This window comes from Furipterus horrens, unplaced genomic scaffold, assembly GCF_987537825.1.
Source record: "Furipterus horrens unplaced genomic scaffold, mFurHor1.1.pri manual_scaffold_4, whole genome shotgun sequence".
In the NCBI taxonomy this organism is placed as follows: domain Eukaryota; kingdom Metazoa; phylum Chordata; class Mammalia; order Chiroptera; family Furipteridae; genus Furipterus; species Furipterus horrens.
The window spans coordinates 137,497,396-137,516,249 of record NW_028327174.1 but is presented as its reverse complement, the minus strand read 5'-3'; the positions used below and the strand labels follow the sequence as shown (position 1 = coordinate 137,516,249).

Sequence of the window (18,854 nt, the reverse complement as noted above, 5' to 3'; positions counted from 1 at the left end):
GTGAAAATCAAAGTTGCTTGTCTTCTCCCACAGCCTTCTGGGGTCCCGCTGACAAATGGGGAGTAAGGAACTGAGTTTTTTCCGATGTGAATTAATCACATCTCTCAGCCTGCTGCCTGGTGCCAGTTCTCACTCATTCAATGCTGCTTTAGAGACCATCTCTGTCACTCAAGGGGACCTCAAACCTGAGAGGAGAGGGAGCCAGAAAATGCAGTTTCCTTGATCCCATCCAGTCACCCCACGGCCTTAGAGTGAGGTCTGTACACACCATATACCATGCGCAGAATGGAGATCCCTCCATAAATTTTAAATGGCTGAGTGTTTTCCAGTTGTATAAAATTAAATTAAGGAAAGGACTCCCAGACTGACTCCACCAAGTGCCAAGTTTCATCCCAGCACACATCATTTTTATAGTAAGTTTTAACTCTGTGAAAAGTACAGGATTCTAATGGAAACGCTGACAGGCCTGGAGCCAGCTCATGAAGTAATAATGCCACGTCTTTAATATTTTTACACAGCACGTCCTAATCTGCCACAGCTTTAGATAGCAGTGAAATCAGTGAAAACCCCAGCGCACTACTTTTTCTCCTCCCCTTTCAGGTTGTGTTTCCCCATTTTCAAACCATCCTTCCTTGGGAACCTCTTTCAGTCCATTTACATTTTTGCTTTATATAATCCATTTATCAAGCTCAGCTGCCTTTCTCTGAGCAATTTGGCTGGAAGAGAGGCAGAGGAGGGGGAATATGCACTCTGAACTCTTGCCTTCTGCTCATTAAGGTTAAGAACTCATGAAAGTGAACTCTGGATGTGTGTGTGGCTCACTCAAGGGACAAGCAGCTAATGGACTCCTGAGTTGGCTTGATCTATCCTGTGAAAAAGCCCACAAGTCGAGCTGCTTGCCCACCTCTTAGCAGACCAGAAATCCTGCTGATTTTCAGCCCCTCAAATAAACAACAATATCCATTGAGTAATGATCATGATGAGTTCAGAGTTTCTTTCTGGGCAAGTGTCTCAAAGGCAGCCCTCTCCCACCACCTGTAAGGTGAGCCAGCCTCTATCACAGGGATGTAGAAGCCAGGGCACCCCATTTTCTACCCCTGTGTTTCCCTCACCTGTTGAACTCAGGCTGTTTCCCTGAGTGACGCTATTTTAGTTACAGAAACCAATGTGAAATAGGAGACAAAAGTGAACAAAGTCAGTGAGGTCGATTTGACTTAATCAGGGGTGTCAACTAGTGGCAGGTTATAGCTAAACTGACTCCCAGAGGATACAATTTCATATATAATTTATTTTTCTTATTGTACCTATCTCCTCCATGCTAAACTTTTACCACTCTCCAGTTAATGTGGTTTTAAAAAAAAAATTAAGTAGGTGAAACTCGGAGGAAAACCCTCACACATATGTGAATCACACCTGGCTCTGACTCAATTTAGAGCCACAGTGGACCTTGGAATGGAGGCCTAAAGGCAATATTTTCTTTCACTGGTTAGAAGGGTTGATAAAGAGAGGCTTTCTGCTGCCAGAACTCTCATTAACTAAGCAGCCTTCCTGAGCACTGCTTCCTCCTCAGCCACCTAACCAACTCAAGACCTGTAATAACTGAGGGCGAGGAGAGACAGCGCTGTCATTACCTGCAGACTGACTGGGAGAGTGGGAATGGTCACCATTCACATAGCTGGCAGGGGAACAGAAAAAATGATGCTAGCCTCTCCATGAAACACTGTTAACTTCATGAAGCAAAGGGGCAGGGGAAGGGTTCATTATTTGGCCCCTCTTGAGGTATGGAATACATTAGCACATGGTTTTCAGTGTCCTTGAACATGGCACACACAGAGATGGCTCACCTTCCAGAAATGATTGATATTTCTTTTATTTAACAAATGAGAAATGTCCGTGACAGGAAGGAGCCCCTCTTACAAGCCAGGTTTTCTCATTAGCAGTGAAACGTGGATAATTATTCACTGAGAACATGCACAGTGGGAATTCGTGTTAGATTCCTTATTTCGACTATTGCTATTGGCAAACCTCAGAGACCGCTCTGTACACATAGAAACATGCCCATAAACATCCACCTCAAAGCACAGTGGCCTGCACTCCATGTACTGAAGAGGGCACCGATTTTGAGTACAAAGTAAATGTTTCAGGAGAAAAAGCTGTGTATTCAAGTTAAAAGCGTTAAAAGGCATATTGGTGATAGAAAAAGGAGGTGACTGGCAATTTTGTTCATATACTTCATTATAATGAGTTTATTTTGGTCTTTTGTTTTATTGTGGAAAGCAGACTTTCCTAGAGCATTTCCAATCCAGATGACTAGTCACACTTATACATCCTCTATGGTCACTATTCACATGTGAAGGAAAATACAATAATCTATTTGGCAGATGCACACTGCCTCAGTGAGGAGACAATATTTAGGATTGCCATAGTTGTTAGGATACACATTCAGCAACCTCTAACAAACACCTAAAATAACAGTCAGCAAGACAGGAGTATACCCCTGTCTCACATAGCACTCCAGAGGACGATAGCCCAGGCATGGTCTGGCAGCCTACCGCCATCTAGGGACCCAGGCAAAAAAGTTTCTAAACTCCTGTTGCTCTGACATCCTAGAGTATTATTACCAGGAAGATTTGCTCCATGTATACATTCTCAATAGCTGGATGGAAGAAGGGGCAAGGAGAGCAAGTTCTTTCTTTTAAAGACATGTCCCGAGATGCATACACATCACTTTCCCTCTCATTTCATTGAATGTAATCATATGGCCCACACCTGATTGCAAGGGCATATGGGAAATGTCTCTATTCCAGGTAACTATGTGCCTAACTGAAATTCAGGGGTTCTTTTACTATAAGAAGAAGAGAGTAGATATGAGGGGAAAACTAGCAGTTTCTGCAATACAGAGCAACCAAACTAAAATTATCAGAATCAAAGATAACAGAAGTACAAATGAAAGTGAACTCTGACTTCTGCAGAGCTGAATGAAGGCCAGCAGGAATTTTTACATTGGGAAGATTATAAAATATTTGAGGAAACATCTGCAAATAGCAGGCTGGAACACCAACAAATTTTTTGTTGTTAAAACATAATTTTTTTAAAAAAAGCATAGAGCTGAATATGCAGAATATGTGAAAAACAATTCTTTGGATACCCAGTCATCCCTAACAATCAGTGATTGCATAATACAAACATCTTTCTTCCTTTTTATTATAAATAACTTCATATATGTATGAAGTAAACAGAACAGCATAATGAACCCCTCTATACTCATCACCCAGCTTTAATAAGCAATATTCTGCCATTTCTATTTTATTGGTACTTCCACCTACTCTTCACCCCCTCCTACTAATTATTGTTTCAGCTAAAATTTGCATACATTAAAATGTACAGCTCTTAGCCATAGACTTTTAACAGATGCATCCATGTAACTATATCCTTGTCTAACATAAGTTTGAGCACTCGATTTTTTTTTTCAGTCTTTTTTCTCTCATTTCATTTTGGATAATTTCTTTACTAGATCTTCAATTTCAAAAATCTTTTTCCTATAGTATTAAGTCTTTTATCAATTTGATCCAGTGACTTTTTATTTCATAAAATATGCTTTATTTCTAGAAGTTTGATTCTTTTTATAATTTCTATTTCCTTCTTCACTATGTGCATATTTTCCCTTAACTACTTATCATATTTTTAACATCTTGTTTTAATACCCTTGTCTACTAATTGCATCATCCCTGTCAATTCTCATTGTTTCTATTGACTGATTTTTCTCTTGGTTATGAGTCACATTTTCCTGCTTCTTGGCTTATCAAGAAGTTTTTGATTGAATGCTGGATGGTGTAAATTTTGTATCGTGAAGTATCTTGATTTTGTCTTTTTCTAGAGATTGTTGGACTTTCTTTTGCTAAAGCCCTTAAGTTACTCTAAGTTTAATTGATCTTTTGAGGCTTGTTTTAAGCTTGATTAGGGCAGGTCTAGAGTAGCCTTTACCCTGAGGCCCTTCTGGAGTCTCTGCTGAATGCCCCAGATGATCAGTGAGGATGTTCCACTCTGGCTGGTGAGAACTTGAAGGTCTTCCAGCCCTCTTTGAGCTTTGGGAAATATTAAAATCATAGGTCCCTGATTGGTCTTTTCTCAGTCTTACAGAGTTTTGTCCTCAGCATGTGCATTTTGATTGGGCAGACTCAAGAGGAACTGATGCAGATTTTTGGAGCTCTCTTTCTATGTAGCACCCTCATCTCCAGAATTCTTCTTAACAACTTCCACCTGCCTCAGCCTCTTTGAATTCTGTTCTTTGTCTCATCAGTCCATCCAGACTGCTGTGTTCTGCTTGAGATAGTCTTCTTGTTATGGGTTGAATTGTGTCCTCCTAAAAACTTTGACATCCCTAACCCTCAGTGACTTTGTATGTCACCTTATTTGGAAATGGGGTCTTTGAAGATAATCACATTAAGGCGAGGTCATAAGGGTTGGCCTGAATATGATTGGTGTCCTTATAAAAAGGGGAAATTTGGACACAGAGACAGACACTCACTTAAGGGAAAACTCATGTGAACATGAAAGCAGAGATCAAAGTGATGCATCTATAAGCCAAGGAATACCAAATATTGCCAGCAAATCAGAAGGTAGAAAAGAGGGATAGAACAGATTATTCTTACATCCCTCAGAAGGAAGTAACAGTGTTGACAGTTTCATCTCAGACTTCTAGTCTCTAGAACTGAGGCAATAAATTAGTGTTGTCTAAGCTGCCCAGTCTGTGCTACTTTGTTATTAACAACCTTAAGAAACTAATATATCCTCCGTACTTTGCAGTGAAGAATGTGACTCCAGGCAGGAAGCCAGGGAATTCATAGGGCTCACCTAATGTTTCTCTTATTTCAGACATCACAGTCCTCTACTGTCTGTTGCCTAATGTCTGAAAACAGTCATTTCATACATTTTTGTCCAGTTTTCTAGTTAATAAGGCAGGAGAAGAAACCCAGCCTTGTTGCTCTAGCATGGCTTTTGAGGGTTTTTTTTTCCTTTATTAATTTCAACAGTTTGACTATAATATATCTCGGTGGTTTGCTAACTTTCTTGGAACTTTAGTTTTTCAATAATTTGAGAGATTTGGTAGTTTTATTTCTTCCAATATTTTTTATCTCGTTTCCTTCTTTCCTTCTTGGGCTTTAGTAATTTTAATATTTTTTAATGCTTTAATATTTTCCCACAGATCCAAGAGACTGTTTATTTTCCTTTAAACTTTCTCCTTCTGTTCTTCACATTGGATATTGTCTGCTTAACTATCTTCAAGTTCACTGACATTTTCTCCTGCCATCTCCAATTTTATATCAAGCTCATCTAATGAATTTTTCACTTCATTTTTGTACATTTCAGCTCTAGAATTTGTTTACGTAGTTTCAATTTCACTACTGAGATACTCCATTTGTTCATTTATTATGAGTACATTTTCCTGTATGTTCCTGCATATTTATATTTATAATAGCTGATTTAAGGTCACTGTTCACTCACTATGGCATTTGCATCATCTCAGGATTGGTTTCTATTGACTGTTGTTTCTCTTGAGTATAGGTTACATCTTGTCTTCTCCTGAGGCCTGATCTCTCCTCATTGAAGATTTCATCTACACATATATATATGACTGGCTCCCAAAAGACCATTTCTTAACTCTTATCTTTGACTTCCATTTTTATCTTTATCATCTCAAAGAATTTTACTTCCTGAATTTCCATAACAGCTGTAAAATCAATATGCTAAAAACTAAACATCCATCTTCAAGGACAGTATAAGAAATAACTTCTCCTGACTTACCTATATCCATTAATAGTCTCCTCTAGTGTTCCAGTATCTTTAGCTTCTCCTCTTTATTTCCACCACTCTCCTCACATCCTGTCAGAGCTACCTTTGCAAATATGTCCCACTTCTTGCCCCTTGTTCGTTCTCTAAGGGGGTCTTCCACATGACTAGTGACATACCAGGAGAGGAAAGGTAACCCTGGGGGGTGAAGTCCCTGTTTTGTCCGTTGCTAGGCATGCAGGGCTCTCCGTCCTGGTGACCTGTACCTGGCCTATTGTCCTTGCTCTGCTCTTGTCAGTCTAACTGCCTACCATGTTACACCTCTCCCAAGGCCACTCCCACCGCTGCTGCGTAACCAGAATGCAATGACACTACAGTGGAGCTCATGGCATATGGATGCCTAATACTGCTCAGGGGGTATTTAGATGTGGAATGCCCGCTCCTCCTGTGTACCCAAACAAGATACAGGTCAGATAACAGTTAGGTCAGCACTCAGGGAAAAGCTCTGCCCTACTCCAGGTCTTTGATCCATGGAGCAAGAACTGGGATTACTTTCTCCCTAAGCGTTATCACTTAGCTATTGCCATGGAGAAGAAGGAGAAGGTAGAGAAAGAGAAGCAGCATTTTTTTTTTTTAAGAAGAAGCTGCATTTAAAAAAGGAAAAAGACTCAGTGGCCTAAAATAACAGTCATTTGTTCTTACTGATCTTAGGTAGTTCAGCTTCTCTGAGCTGAGTTTGGCTAGGGTGACGGGGCTGTTCTCCATGTCCTCTCACCCTCCTCTGGGGATCATTAGGCTAGTCCAGACATGTTCTGCTGGTAATGGTAAAGGCACAGAGCACAAGTAAACTCACACAGTCACTCTTGAGGTCTAGGATTTGGAACTGGTACACCAATACATCTGCCTCATTTCTTTTATTGTAGTAAAATCCACTCAACATAAAATTTACTGTTTTACCATGTCTAAGTACACTGTTGAGTTGCATTAAATACATTCACATTGTTGTGCAATCATCATGCTCCACATCTCCACAACTTCTTCATCATCCCAAACCAAAACCCTGTACCCATTAAATAAAAATTCCCATTTCCCCTTCCCCCAACCCCTGACAATCACTAATCTGTGGGTTTGACTACATTATGTACCTCATATAAGTGGAATCAACAATATTTGTCCTTTTGTGTCTGGTTTCTTTCATATAATGTTTTTGGGGTCCATCTATGTTGTCACATGTATCAGAATTTTGTTTATTCATCCATTGCTGGTCATTTGGGTTATTTTCATCTTTTGGCTATCATGAATATTGCTGCTATGAACATTGGTGTCAGAATCGCCTGCTCAGGTCCCTGCTTTCAGTTCTTTTGGGTATATAGCCAAAAGTGAAATTGCTGAATCATATGGTAATCCGTATATTTAATTTTTGAGGCACTGCCATTTTGTTTATCACAGTGACTGCAGCATTTTACATTCCCACCAGTAATGTTCAAGGATTCTAATTTTTCCACATCTTTTTTTTTTTTGTAATTTTTTTTTATGTTTGTGATTTATTGTTTTTTAATTACAGTTGTCCCAATTTTTCCCCCACTGCTCTCCTCTGCCTTCTCCACATCTTTACCAACACTTTTTATTTGCTTTTGATGGGGTTTTTTTATAATAACCATCCTGACTTCTATAACAGCTAGTGATGTTGAACATCTTTTCATGTGCTTATTGAAACTTTGTACATCTTTAGAGAAGTGACTATTCAAATCTTTGCCTATTTTTTAATTCGATTGTGATTGCTGTTGTTGTAGGAATTCTTTAAATATCTGGGTATTAATCCCTTATCAGACCTGTGATTTACAAACATTTTCTCCCATTTTGTGGGTTGCCTTCTTAATCTGTTGATAATCAATCTTTTGTTGTCTGTGCTTTTAGCCTCATATCCAAGAAATCTTTGCCAAATCCAATATCATGAAGCTTTTCCCCTATGTTTTCTCCTAAGATTTTTATACTTTCAACTGTTAGGTTTAGGTTTTTGACCCATTTTGAATTAATTTTTGTATATGGTGTGACATATGGATTCAACATTTTTTTGCATGTAGATATCCAGTTTTCTTAGCGCCATTTGTTGAGAAGAGTCTCCTTTCCCCATTGAATATCTTGGCACCCATGTTGCAAATCATTTGACCATATATGCAAGAGTTTATTTGAGGCGGAGTTGCCTCCAACACTTAGGCTCGGTTGGAAACTGCTCTGTCCAGCAGAGGTTTCGTGACCATAGCGGAACAAATCTATCCAGGACACTATATTATATCTGGGGGGAAGGAAGGTGGCTGCTCTCTCATTTATTTTTGGTGTTTCTATCCCATTGGTCTAACTGTCTATCTTTATGCTAGTACCATATTCCTTCAATTATTGTGGCTTTATAAGTTTTAAAAACAGTAAGCGTGAAATCTTCAGCTTTCTTCTCCTTGTTCAAGATTGTTTTGGCTACATGGGATCTCTTAAAATTCCATCTGATTTATAAGATAGATTCTTCTATTTCTGCAAAAGAACATCATTGGGATTTTGATACACATTGCATTGAATCTTTAGTTCCTTTTGGGGACTATTGACATCTTAACAATATTAACTCTTCCAACCCATGAACATGAGATATCCTCCCATTTATTTATGTTTTCATTTATTTTAGCAATATTTTGTAATTTTCAATATACAAGTCTTTCTCCTCCTTAGTTTATTCTTAAGTATTATATTCTCTTTGATGCTCTTATAAATAGAATTGTTTTTTTAATTTACTTTTCAGATTGTTCATTTTTAAAGTACATTTTATTGATTATGTTATTACAGTACTACCAATTCTTTCCCCTTTGCTCGCCTCTGCCTGGTACCCCTCCTTCCCCCAGCAATCCCACCCTCCTTAGTTCATGTCCGTGGGTCATGCATATAAGTTCTTTCACTTCACCCTTTCCTATATTATTCTTAGCATCCCCCTGTCTATTTTGTACCAACCGATTATGCTTCTTAATCCCTGCACCATTTCCCCATTTCTCCCCCTTCCAGCTGATAATGCTTCAAATGATCCCTATACCCATGATTCTGTTCCTATTCCGGTTTGCTTAGTTGGATTTTCTTTTTATTTTTTAGATTCGGTTGTTGATAGTTGTGAGTTTGTTGTCATTTTAGTGTTCATAGTTTTTATCTTCTTTTTCTTAAATAAGTCCCTTTGACATTTCATACAATAATGGCTTGGTGATAATAAACTCTTTCAGCTTTACCTTGTCTTGGTTGTAGGTCCTTGCTTTTCATCACTTTTAATACTTCTTGCCAGTCCCTTATCACCTGCAAAATTTCTTTTGAGAAATCAGCTGATAGTCTTATAGGCACCCCTTTGTAGGTAACTCTCTGCTTTTCTCTTTTTGCTTTTAAGATTCTCTCTTTATCTTGAACCTTTAGCATTTTAATTATGATGTCTTGGTGTGGTCCTTTTTGTGTCTAGCTTGTTTGGGACTCTGTGCTTCCTGGACTTCCTGGACTTGTATGTCTATTAGCTTTGCAAAATTTGGGGACTTTCCTTTCATTATTTTTCACATAAACTTTTAATTTCTTGCTCTTCCTCTTCTCCTTCTGGCACCCCTATGATTTGGATGTTGGTACATTTAAAGTTGTCCAGGAGGTTCCCAAGCCTCTCCTCATTTTCTTCAATTCTTCTTTCCTCATTCTGTACTGGTTGACTGTTTATTCTTTCTTATGTTCCAAATTATTGATTTGAACCCTGGTTCCCTTCCCTTAACCATTGTGTGGATTTCCCTTTGTTTCTTTTAGCATAGCCTTCACTTCTTCCCTTATGCATCTGCCGTACTCAAGCATATCTGTCAAGCCTGTGAGCATCTTTATCACCAGTGTTTTGAACTCTACATCTGTTAGGTTGGCTATCTCCTCGTTGCTTAGTTCTCCCACTGGAACCTTGGTCCATTCCCACTTTTGAGCCATACTTCTCTGTCTCTTCATCTTGACAGGCTCCTGTGTTTGTTTGCCTCTGTGTCTTAGGTAGAGCTGTCACTCCTTTTATGTTGTAAGGGGCAGAGCCTTAAGTATTCATCAGTACAAGGCAACCCATTTCACCACGTTGTGGCGCTATATTTGGGGGGCTGTTAGAGAGGGAACAGTTCCACTTGCTCAGCACTTACTCCTTTTCCAGGCATTTCTCCCACTTTTGTATGGAACTGGTGCCTCTCTAGCTGTTGCCCTGGCTGTTGTCCCCAGAGTGGATGGGTCTGCAGATGTTCTAGGACCATGTGGCCCTTTAAACAATTGGACTCTGCTGAGAGACAACCAGTTTCTTCCTCTGCCCCAACCCCCACTGGTTTACACAGTCAGAATCAACGAGGCTTGATATTTCCTGGCACTGGGACCGTGAGCTGAGCAGTGTGGTAAGGAGCTGGGAATGCTCCCTAGATGTCCCTTCCCACTTTTTTAAATGTGTGATTGTTCTTTCTGCTGGCCTGCCACTGCCGCCACTGCCACTGCTGTCACCGCCACCACCACACCATGTCCTTTCCACCCCTCCTACCTGTGTGTATGAGTATTTATTCTTCATATCTTTGTTTGTTGGATTTCCATGCAGCTTGATTTTCTGGAACTTCTGGTTGTCTCTGGTTTTGAGGTAGTTGTATTCCTTCTTAGCTGTGGAGGGAGACCCAGCATGTCTGTCCAGGCCTCCATCTTGGCTGGAAGTCTCTACTTCAGACTGTTCATTTTTAATGTAACATCTAACTCATTTTGTTGGCCAAAGTAGGTCCATGGCCAAAGCCAAAGTCAGGAAGGAGGTGGGGAAGTACTGCCCACCCACTGTGGGAGGGCACTGCAAAGTTGCATGGTAAAGTGATTCAATAATGGGAAGAATGATGAATTGGATCCTGTACTACTATATCCCACACTGAGCTTCCTACACAGATTTTAGCACTATTTTTCCAGGGCTCTTCTTCCAAGTTCTCTGTTCCAAACCCTTCAACCTGCACAATTACAGTGAAAATGTGAAAGGAAAAAAAAAAAAAAAGAACCAGGGGATGAAAGGATTGAGCAGACAAAGGATGTAGGTAACAGGGTGCCTAGGTACATTGCTGGTGCCCAGGTGAACAAGTAGTAGGTATGGAGGTAAGAACACAAGGCAAGGAATCTGAAAGCCTGTTCCTTGATCTTGGTAAGTTCTCTTAACATCTCTGAGCCCCTGTTTCCTCCTCTGGCAGTAGGGTAGATGATCTCTAAGGGCCTTTCCTCTGTTAACTCTGCATCCTATACCAGTTCCAACAGTGCTGCCCCAGCATAGGAAACAAGCCAACACTGGACAATCCCTTCTCTTTACAGATCCAAAGGCACACACATCCATGTAGGTGGCCACCCATGTGTCTCATAGATCTCATGATGTCTGTTTTACATTGCAGTTTATTGTGTGCTTTTTTAAAAATCATACGTCACTAAATATTTCCTTGCAAGAGGAAAGATAGTCTTAACTATCCTAACTTTACCAGGATAATAGTCACCAAATAATTTTTTAACTAAACTGAAGAAAAGCCTCCAATATTTTTAATTTTTAATAATTTCTCATGTGTTTTAAACTTCCAAGTAAATTTTCAGTGGAAGCCTACTTGCTGGGAACACAACACCAAATTCAGCAAGTACTCTGAATTTAGAGGAAATGAGTTTTCTCTCACAAATGTAATCAGTTTATTTTAGTAATTCTCTGCTACAAAGTCTTTAGTAGACACAATATCTCAGATTAATATTTGGGAATTTTAATGCACCAAATATGTTCAATGACTATAAATAAGTGTAATATTGTACATGTCCAATGCAGGCTTTTTAAAAGTTATCTGAAAGCCAAGGTTCTTGACTTACAGAGAATTGAGATCAGTATTTAAAATTGTTTACCTAGTCTGTTAAAAATTTTGGGCTTGAAAATCACTTAAAGAGTAAAATGAAGGCAGATATTAGACTTTTACCAATTAAAGTTTGATTCTTGACTATTACTATATAGTGTATGTTTTTTCCAACTCACTGCATTTGAAGAAATGATTTCTTTCATTATATAATTACTGTAGTAACTAATTAACTCAAAAAATGTCAATAAATGAATATTAATTGCTTCATTTTTTAAGATAGTACAGAGATATAGATAGAAATAGGCACTTTGTGTCCTCCAAGAATTTTTACTTAATTAAATGAATAATAATCACCCTCCCAAAATCCCAGAGTATAAAAACATTTCCTGTTTGCTTGGGAATGGCAAGCATAAGAAAAATGCCTTGGAGAAAACCATATTGTACACATGGCCTCTAGCAGACACTAAAACAACTCCTCGGGAATGTGTCCTTTTGGCTTTAGCAATGGCTTACCTCTCCTCTCCTCTCCTTCTAGGTTGCCCCATCCAAGGTCACCCTACCCCCAATATCACCTGGTTCCATGGTGGTCAGTCCGTTGCCACTGTCACAGGATTGACACATCGCATCTTGGCAGCTGGACAGATTCTCCAGGTTGCAAACCTAAATGTCGAGTCTCAAGGGGAATTCAGCTGCCTTGCTCAGAATGAGGCGGGAGTGCTCATGCAGAAGGCCTCTCTTGTCATCCAAGGTGAGAAACCCTTTGGACTCTGAGTGCTGGACTTATTTCTTGAACAAGGGGTCCCCCTGAAAATCTACTTCTCTAGTAGACAAAATGATTTCTGAGCTCTAGTGGTTCCCAGAGCATTAAAACTGAAGATGAACCATTTTTCCATACGAAGAGGCCCTGCAGAAGAGCCTCCAGGCTCCACCCCAGCAGACTCTGGGAAAGTCAATGCTGCTTTGCTAAGGGGGCCCTTCTGCTCATCATGCTGCTGCTGCTCTGGACCAAGGGAACACCACCATATAGCAAAGTCAACTGTGTTTCCTTTATGCTGGGTTAACTAGTAAAGAACACACACACTCTCTCTGGCTCTCTTCCCGCTCTCCCCCATGTAAAGTAGCCTTTTGAGAAAAATGCAAATATTCTCTGTTGGTTTGGTTCCAAAATAAGTCATAATTGGAACCCCCTGGTTATTGCCTCCTGACCTGGAGAGTACCTGCCCATCACCCTAAAGACTCTTCAGCTGCAGTCACACACTGAGCATTTTCCAGGACCCCTTCCTGTGGCCCTGTCAGAGGACAGACTGAGGAGCCTGTGTGGCTGGTGCGTTAAACCTCCCAGAAAACCAGCGGGTTGGAAAGCCCTGGGCCGGGGCCTAGCATTTACTGCACCAAGAAAGTCACAAGTAAACCCAAACCAGAGGGAGAGGAGCCAAAACTTGCCTTGTTATAGAAACTAAGTGAGGCTTTTGCATTTTCTATAGGCCCATTGTACCTGTGGCCTATTGTGCCACTTTCAGGAAAAGCAAAATTCTACTGTGTATTCTAAATGGAGGGTTCTGTGGGAAAGGACAGACTTTTGTGCCAGTATAGCTCATTAAAAGACAGACCTCAGAAATCCTGGGGTTTTCCCTTAAATATGCTCCCCCACCATTTGGTTTCCAAACAGGAAAGTAAATATTACATTTTCTTGCCAGCCAGCCATTCTCTGCTCAGAGCCTATCTGCAAGATTTGTAACACACATCTTTGGAAATAGCATCCTTGGTTTATCAACCCAGTTATTTTAATAGCTTTCCTACCACGGCGTCTCAGACCCCAGAATAGAAAAGCCAAAGAAATTGCCTTTCTTCCTGACATCAGTGTCTTATGAAATTAAGTCCACTCTGGATAGGCTGTATATTTTTTTAACTTTTTTTTTTAATCCTCACCCAAGGATAGGTCTTTATTGATTTTAGAGAGAGAAACATTGATGTGGAGAGAGAAACATCAATTGGTTGCCTCCCATATGCACCCCGACTGGGACTCGAACCCAGAACCTAGGCATGTGTCCTGACCAAGAATCGAACCCACAGCCTTTTGCTGTATGAGATGATGCTCCAACTAACTGAGCCCCCAAGACAGGGCTAGGCTGGGTTTTTTTTTATAACATCTACAAAGTCTAACTTGAATCTGCATCTTTAAATATGATTGTTAAGTATCTCTGACATTTTTATATCTCTTTATTGGAAAAAAAAAAGTCATTTTCTGCTGAGCCAGTCAGAAAAAAACAGAGCACTTTAGGGAGTATGTTTAAAAATAATAACAGCTATAGCCTCTGTTTAAGTATTCTCTCTGTGCCAGGCACTGGGCAAGGATCTTTACCTTCATTATATCCAGGCCTCACAATAACTTGTTGACGTAAGGGCTGTTGTGCTCATTTTATAGGTGAGTCAGCTGAAGGCACTGGAGACCACATAACTTGCCTAGATAAGCTGGGACCCCCCGCCAACTGCCCTGCTCAGAAGAAATATAGAGCATGGGCAATAATGCTATCTGCTTTTCACCTCTGATCCTCCTTCTGTGACAGATTACTGGTGGTCTCTGGACAGACTGGCAACCTGCTCGGCCTCCTGTGGTAATAGGGGCGTTCAGCAGCCCCGCCTGAGGTGTCTCCTGAACAGCACGGAGGTTAATCCCACTCACTGCGCAGGGAAGGTTCGCCCTGCTGTGAATCCCGTCCCCTGCAACCGGAGAGACTGCCCTTCTCGGTGAGTGTGGCAAAGGCTGGCTCAGGCCTCCCACCCCCCAGGACGGACCCTGACTTCTAGCCAAATTGGTGACCAGCCCTTCCCTGACTAGCACTGTGCAGGGAGAGACTTCAAGCACAGGTGAGAAGGCCAGCCCTCCAAGGCACTGTTCTTTCCTGTGGGCACAGGTTTGTCAGGACTCTCCGCCATGCAGAAAACATCAGGCAGAATGAGCCTCCTCCCCTCAGCCTCTTGTTTCCTCAACTCTCAGCAAGTTAAGGGCTTTCCCGGCATCCCAAGTGCCTGAAAGGCTCTGTTCAGGGAGCAGGAACACCCCAGGCACTGGCAAGCCACAGCTCCCATCCTGCTAAGAAACTGGCTCTCCGTCTGTAGAAGAAATGTGTTTGCAGCTGAAGTGCTGAGGGGATGGGGATTACTGGCCTCTACCCCAACCCTTCCCCTTTCTTCTAACTTAAAATACCCGTGCTAATCAGTACTTCAGTTTAGTTAAAGAAATCTTAGCCCCTTCTTTTCCACAGAGGGTGGCATCCTGCTGAAGTTGAAATAAGTCTTCATTTCCTATAATGGCCTCAATGTGGGATATACACTCCCTGCATTTGGGTACCTTATAGAACCCAGATGACACCCACAGTCTCTGCCTCCTCTCACATCTTCCTCGAGCTTTGAGAAGCTGTGAGCCCCACTGAGCATGCCCACCGCAGTCTTCAGTCAGTAGCTAAAAGGATCATGGATGGGCTTAGAGTTGGCACCAGCATGGCACCCTGAGCCTGGGGGGACTTGGCCAGTCCCTGAAATGCCCCTTTACTGCCCTATCTACAGGACTTTCATACACCACTTAGGCAACTGCTTTGTGTTTTGCCAGCTGAGTCATAAGGAGCAGCTGAAACCAGGAGAGACTCAATGAAATATGAAACACGCTCATTAATATCAGCAGTTTGACTTGCTGACGGGAAGGTTTCCACGGGAATGATTAATGTCCTTTTATACCCTTCCTGAACTGTAACATAGCCCGTACCTCTCCCCTCTCAAACCCCTCACCCCAGCTCCTGAAAAATTGCTGAAATGTATATTTGGAAATAAAAGTTGATTGAAATGCAGGCTTGACATTCACCAGGGATATAAGAGACTGCAAGTCTGCCCTTGCCAAGCTGTGTGAAATGAAGAAGAGGTCTTGGACGTGCCAGGGCCTTTTTGATTTGCTGGTGTGATGGTCAGAGTCAATCAGCCTCATTTACGTCTGCAAATGAAATAATGGCTGGGTCTGCCTGAGCTTCAGTGCCCCCAGGAGCTTTCAAACACCTCCTGCCTGCTTCCTAAGTGGCTGCGCTCCTGTGGGTTAGAATTCTGCACGCGGTCCTCTCAGGGCAAATGGAGGAGGGAAGTTCCACCAAACTAAACAAGTCCCAGATCCAGATGCAGGAGGAATTTGCTCCACCCCTGCTACTTGTCTCTCCTGAGAGGCAGCTGTGGCACTGATGGACTAAGAAGTAGCCACAGGTTCACCTTTGACTGGTCCCCACGCTGTGGGCACTTTAGCAGCCTTCTTTGCACACGCACACACACACACCCCACACCACACCACCCCCCCAGTGGCCCTGGTCATCTTTTTGGACAGCTGTGGGCAGTTCTGTTTAGACCCATATGGGACCATTCCATTTACTGATAAATTTTTTCTCTGGCAATAAAACCAATGAATGTCTTTCTTCCCCTAGATTAAGTGAAATGACTGGAAAGTACCATCTTTTCTCGATATTTTCCCCAAACTGTCCCCTTCCCCTCCTCTTTGAGAATTATCCCAAGGTGTAAACATGCAAAGGAAACCCCTATGTGTTTGTATATGAACCAGGGACTTCAGAGTTTCCTAGCTGACATCTTAGCTCTCTGAGGAAAGCCCTTTGTCACTGCCTTGGTCAGTGTCACTTCCAAGGATCCGATTTGTAGTTGGAAACTAGCATTCTGAGAAATACTTCTACTTTTAGCCTTCTAGGAAGTATAGACCTATGGACTGTGACTCACAGAGTGAGAAGTAGCTCCAATAGCTAGAAGGATCTTTGCATGTACCTGAGGAATTAAAATCAAATGAGACATGGGTTAAAGGCAAGGTAGAAAATGAGTACTGGCTTGAGTGAGACCCAGGTTGCCTCCTAGGTCAGGAGGTGACTCCCTAGGGCATTGTCTCTCCTCTGCCACACACTTGGGTGCCTTTAGCAAATACCAGAACCACAGTGCAGTGTATCTAGCTCAAGACTATTTCCCCCCCAGTGTTCCATCTGCAAGCTCATGGCTTTGGGGGCCAGGGTCAGGATATTCTTTCAAGATGTACCTTTTTGGTCAATTTCCAAAGGGTATTTGTTTCCTGTGACTGCTATAACAAACGACCACAAATATGGTGGCTTAAAACAACAGAAATTTATTCACTCTCTGTTTTGAAGCCCAGAAGTTCAAAATCAAAGTGTCAGCAGGGTTGTGCCCCCTCTAAAGGCTCTAGGGGAGAATCTGTTTCATAGCCGTTGGAGCTTCTGATGCCTCTGGGCATCCGTTGGCTTGTGACCACATCACTCCATCCTCTGCCTCTGTGGTCACACTGTCTCCCCCTCTTTAGTGTGGGATCTCCCTCTGCCTTTCTCTTATAAGGATAGCTGTGATGACATTTAAGTCCTATCCAGATAAGGAGGGATAATCTCATCTCAAAATCCCTAATTATATCTACGATGACCCTTTGCCCAAGTAAAGTAACATTCACAGGTTCCAGGAATTTGACGTAGGTTTCTTTTGGGGGCCCACTTTCAGCCTACCACTCCAAGTATATACTGTGTAAAGGGCCATGACCCCCAAATTAGCAGTGGTGTGGTGAGTGCATGGAGATGTATGGGGCTCCTGTTCTGAGAGCATACAGCATCACTCCTTTCCCCAAGGCTGACCCTTTGTAGCTGCCCTAACTCTTCTCTCCACAGGTGGATGGTGACCTCCTGGTCCGCCTGTACCCGGAGCTGCGGGGGAGGCATCCAGACCCGCCGGGTGACCTGCCAGAAGCTGAAAGCCTCTGGGATCTCCACTCCCGTGTCCAATGACATGTGCACACAGCTTGCCAAACGGCCAGTGGACACCCAGGCCTGTAACCAACAGCTCTGTGTGGAGTGGGCCTTCTCCAGCTGGGGCCAGGTGAGAGGATTTTATTTGAAAGGTAAATCTAAAGGTGCTGACCCTGCCACAGGAGGAAGTGCCTAGTAGGTGATCTACTCTGAAAAATGTTCCACGGGCACTGAGAAAAATGTGTAATCTTCAGTTTGGGGGATGAAATGCTCTATAAATGTCTATTAAGTCAAACTGGTCTAATGTGACATTCTAAGGCCATTATCTTCTTTTTTTATTGTTGTTCAAGTCAGTTGTCCCAATTTTTTCCCCACTGCTCTACCCTGTGCCACCCACCCTTGCCTCCACTTCTACAGTCAGTCCCCACCCTGTTGTCCATGTCCATGGGCCCTCCATACTTGTTCCTTGACTAGACCCTTCCCTTCTTTCCCCTGTTATTCCCCCTCCATCCTCCCCTCTGGTCACTGTCAGTCTGTTCCTTATTTTCGTGTCTCTGGTTCTCTTTTGCTCATTCATTTTGTTCATTAGATTCCACTTATAGGTAAGATCATATGGTATTTGTCTTTTGCACCCTGGATTATTTCACTTGGCCTAATACTTTCCATTTTTATCCATGCTGTTGTGAAGAGTAGGAGTTCTTTCTTTCTACTGTGTAGCATTCCATTGTGTAAATGTACCACAGTTTTTTGATCCACTCATCCACTGATGGGCACTTAGGCTGTTTTTTAGCACTTGGTTATGGTAAATAGCACTGCTATGAATATAAGGGTGCATAGGTTCTTTTGAATTGGTGTTTCAGGATTCTAAGGGTATATTCCCAGCAGCAGAATCACTGGGTCAAAAGGCAGTTCCATTTTTAGTTTTGGGGGGAAATTCCATACTGTTTCCCACAGTGGCTGCACCAGTCTGCATTCCCACCAACAGTGAGTGCACTAGGGTTCCCTTTTCTCCACACCCTCATCCACCCATGTTGTTTGTTTATTTGTTGATGATGGCCATTCTAACCAGTGTGAGATGGTATCTCATTGTGGTTTTTATTTGCATCTTTCTGATGGCTGGTGATGTTGAGCATCCTTTCATGTGCCTATGGGTCCTCTGTAAGTCCTCCTTGGAGAAGTGTCTATTCAGGTCCTTTGTCCATTTTTTAATTGGATTGTCTGTATTCCCGGTGTTGAGTCATATGAGTTCTTTATATATTTTGGAGATCAAACCCTCGTCTGAGGTATCATTGGCAAATATGTTTTCTCATATAGTTGGTTCCCTTTTCATCTTGCTGATGTTTTCTTCAGCTGAGCAAAAACTTTTTAGTTTGATATAGTCCCATTTGTTTATTCCTTCCTTTATACCCCTTGCCTTAGG

General features: G+C 41.9%; 1 protein-coding gene across 1 annotated transcript in view; it reads left to right on the top strand.

The window, feature by feature from the left end:
• ADAMTSL1 (ADAMTS like 1) overlaps window positions 1-18,854 on the top strand; it is a 400,901-nt gene that overhangs the window by 361,440 nt on the left and 20,607 nt on the right. The window contains exons 24-26 of the mRNA XM_090274075.1: window positions 12,190-12,402; window positions 14,222-14,402; window positions 17,357-17,564. Of these exons, the coding sequence (XP_090130201.1) occupies window positions 12,190-12,402; window positions 14,222-14,402; window positions 17,357-17,564 (602 nt within the window). The remainder of the gene's footprint in view (window positions 1-12,189; window positions 12,403-14,221; window positions 14,403-17,356; window positions 17,565-18,854) is intronic.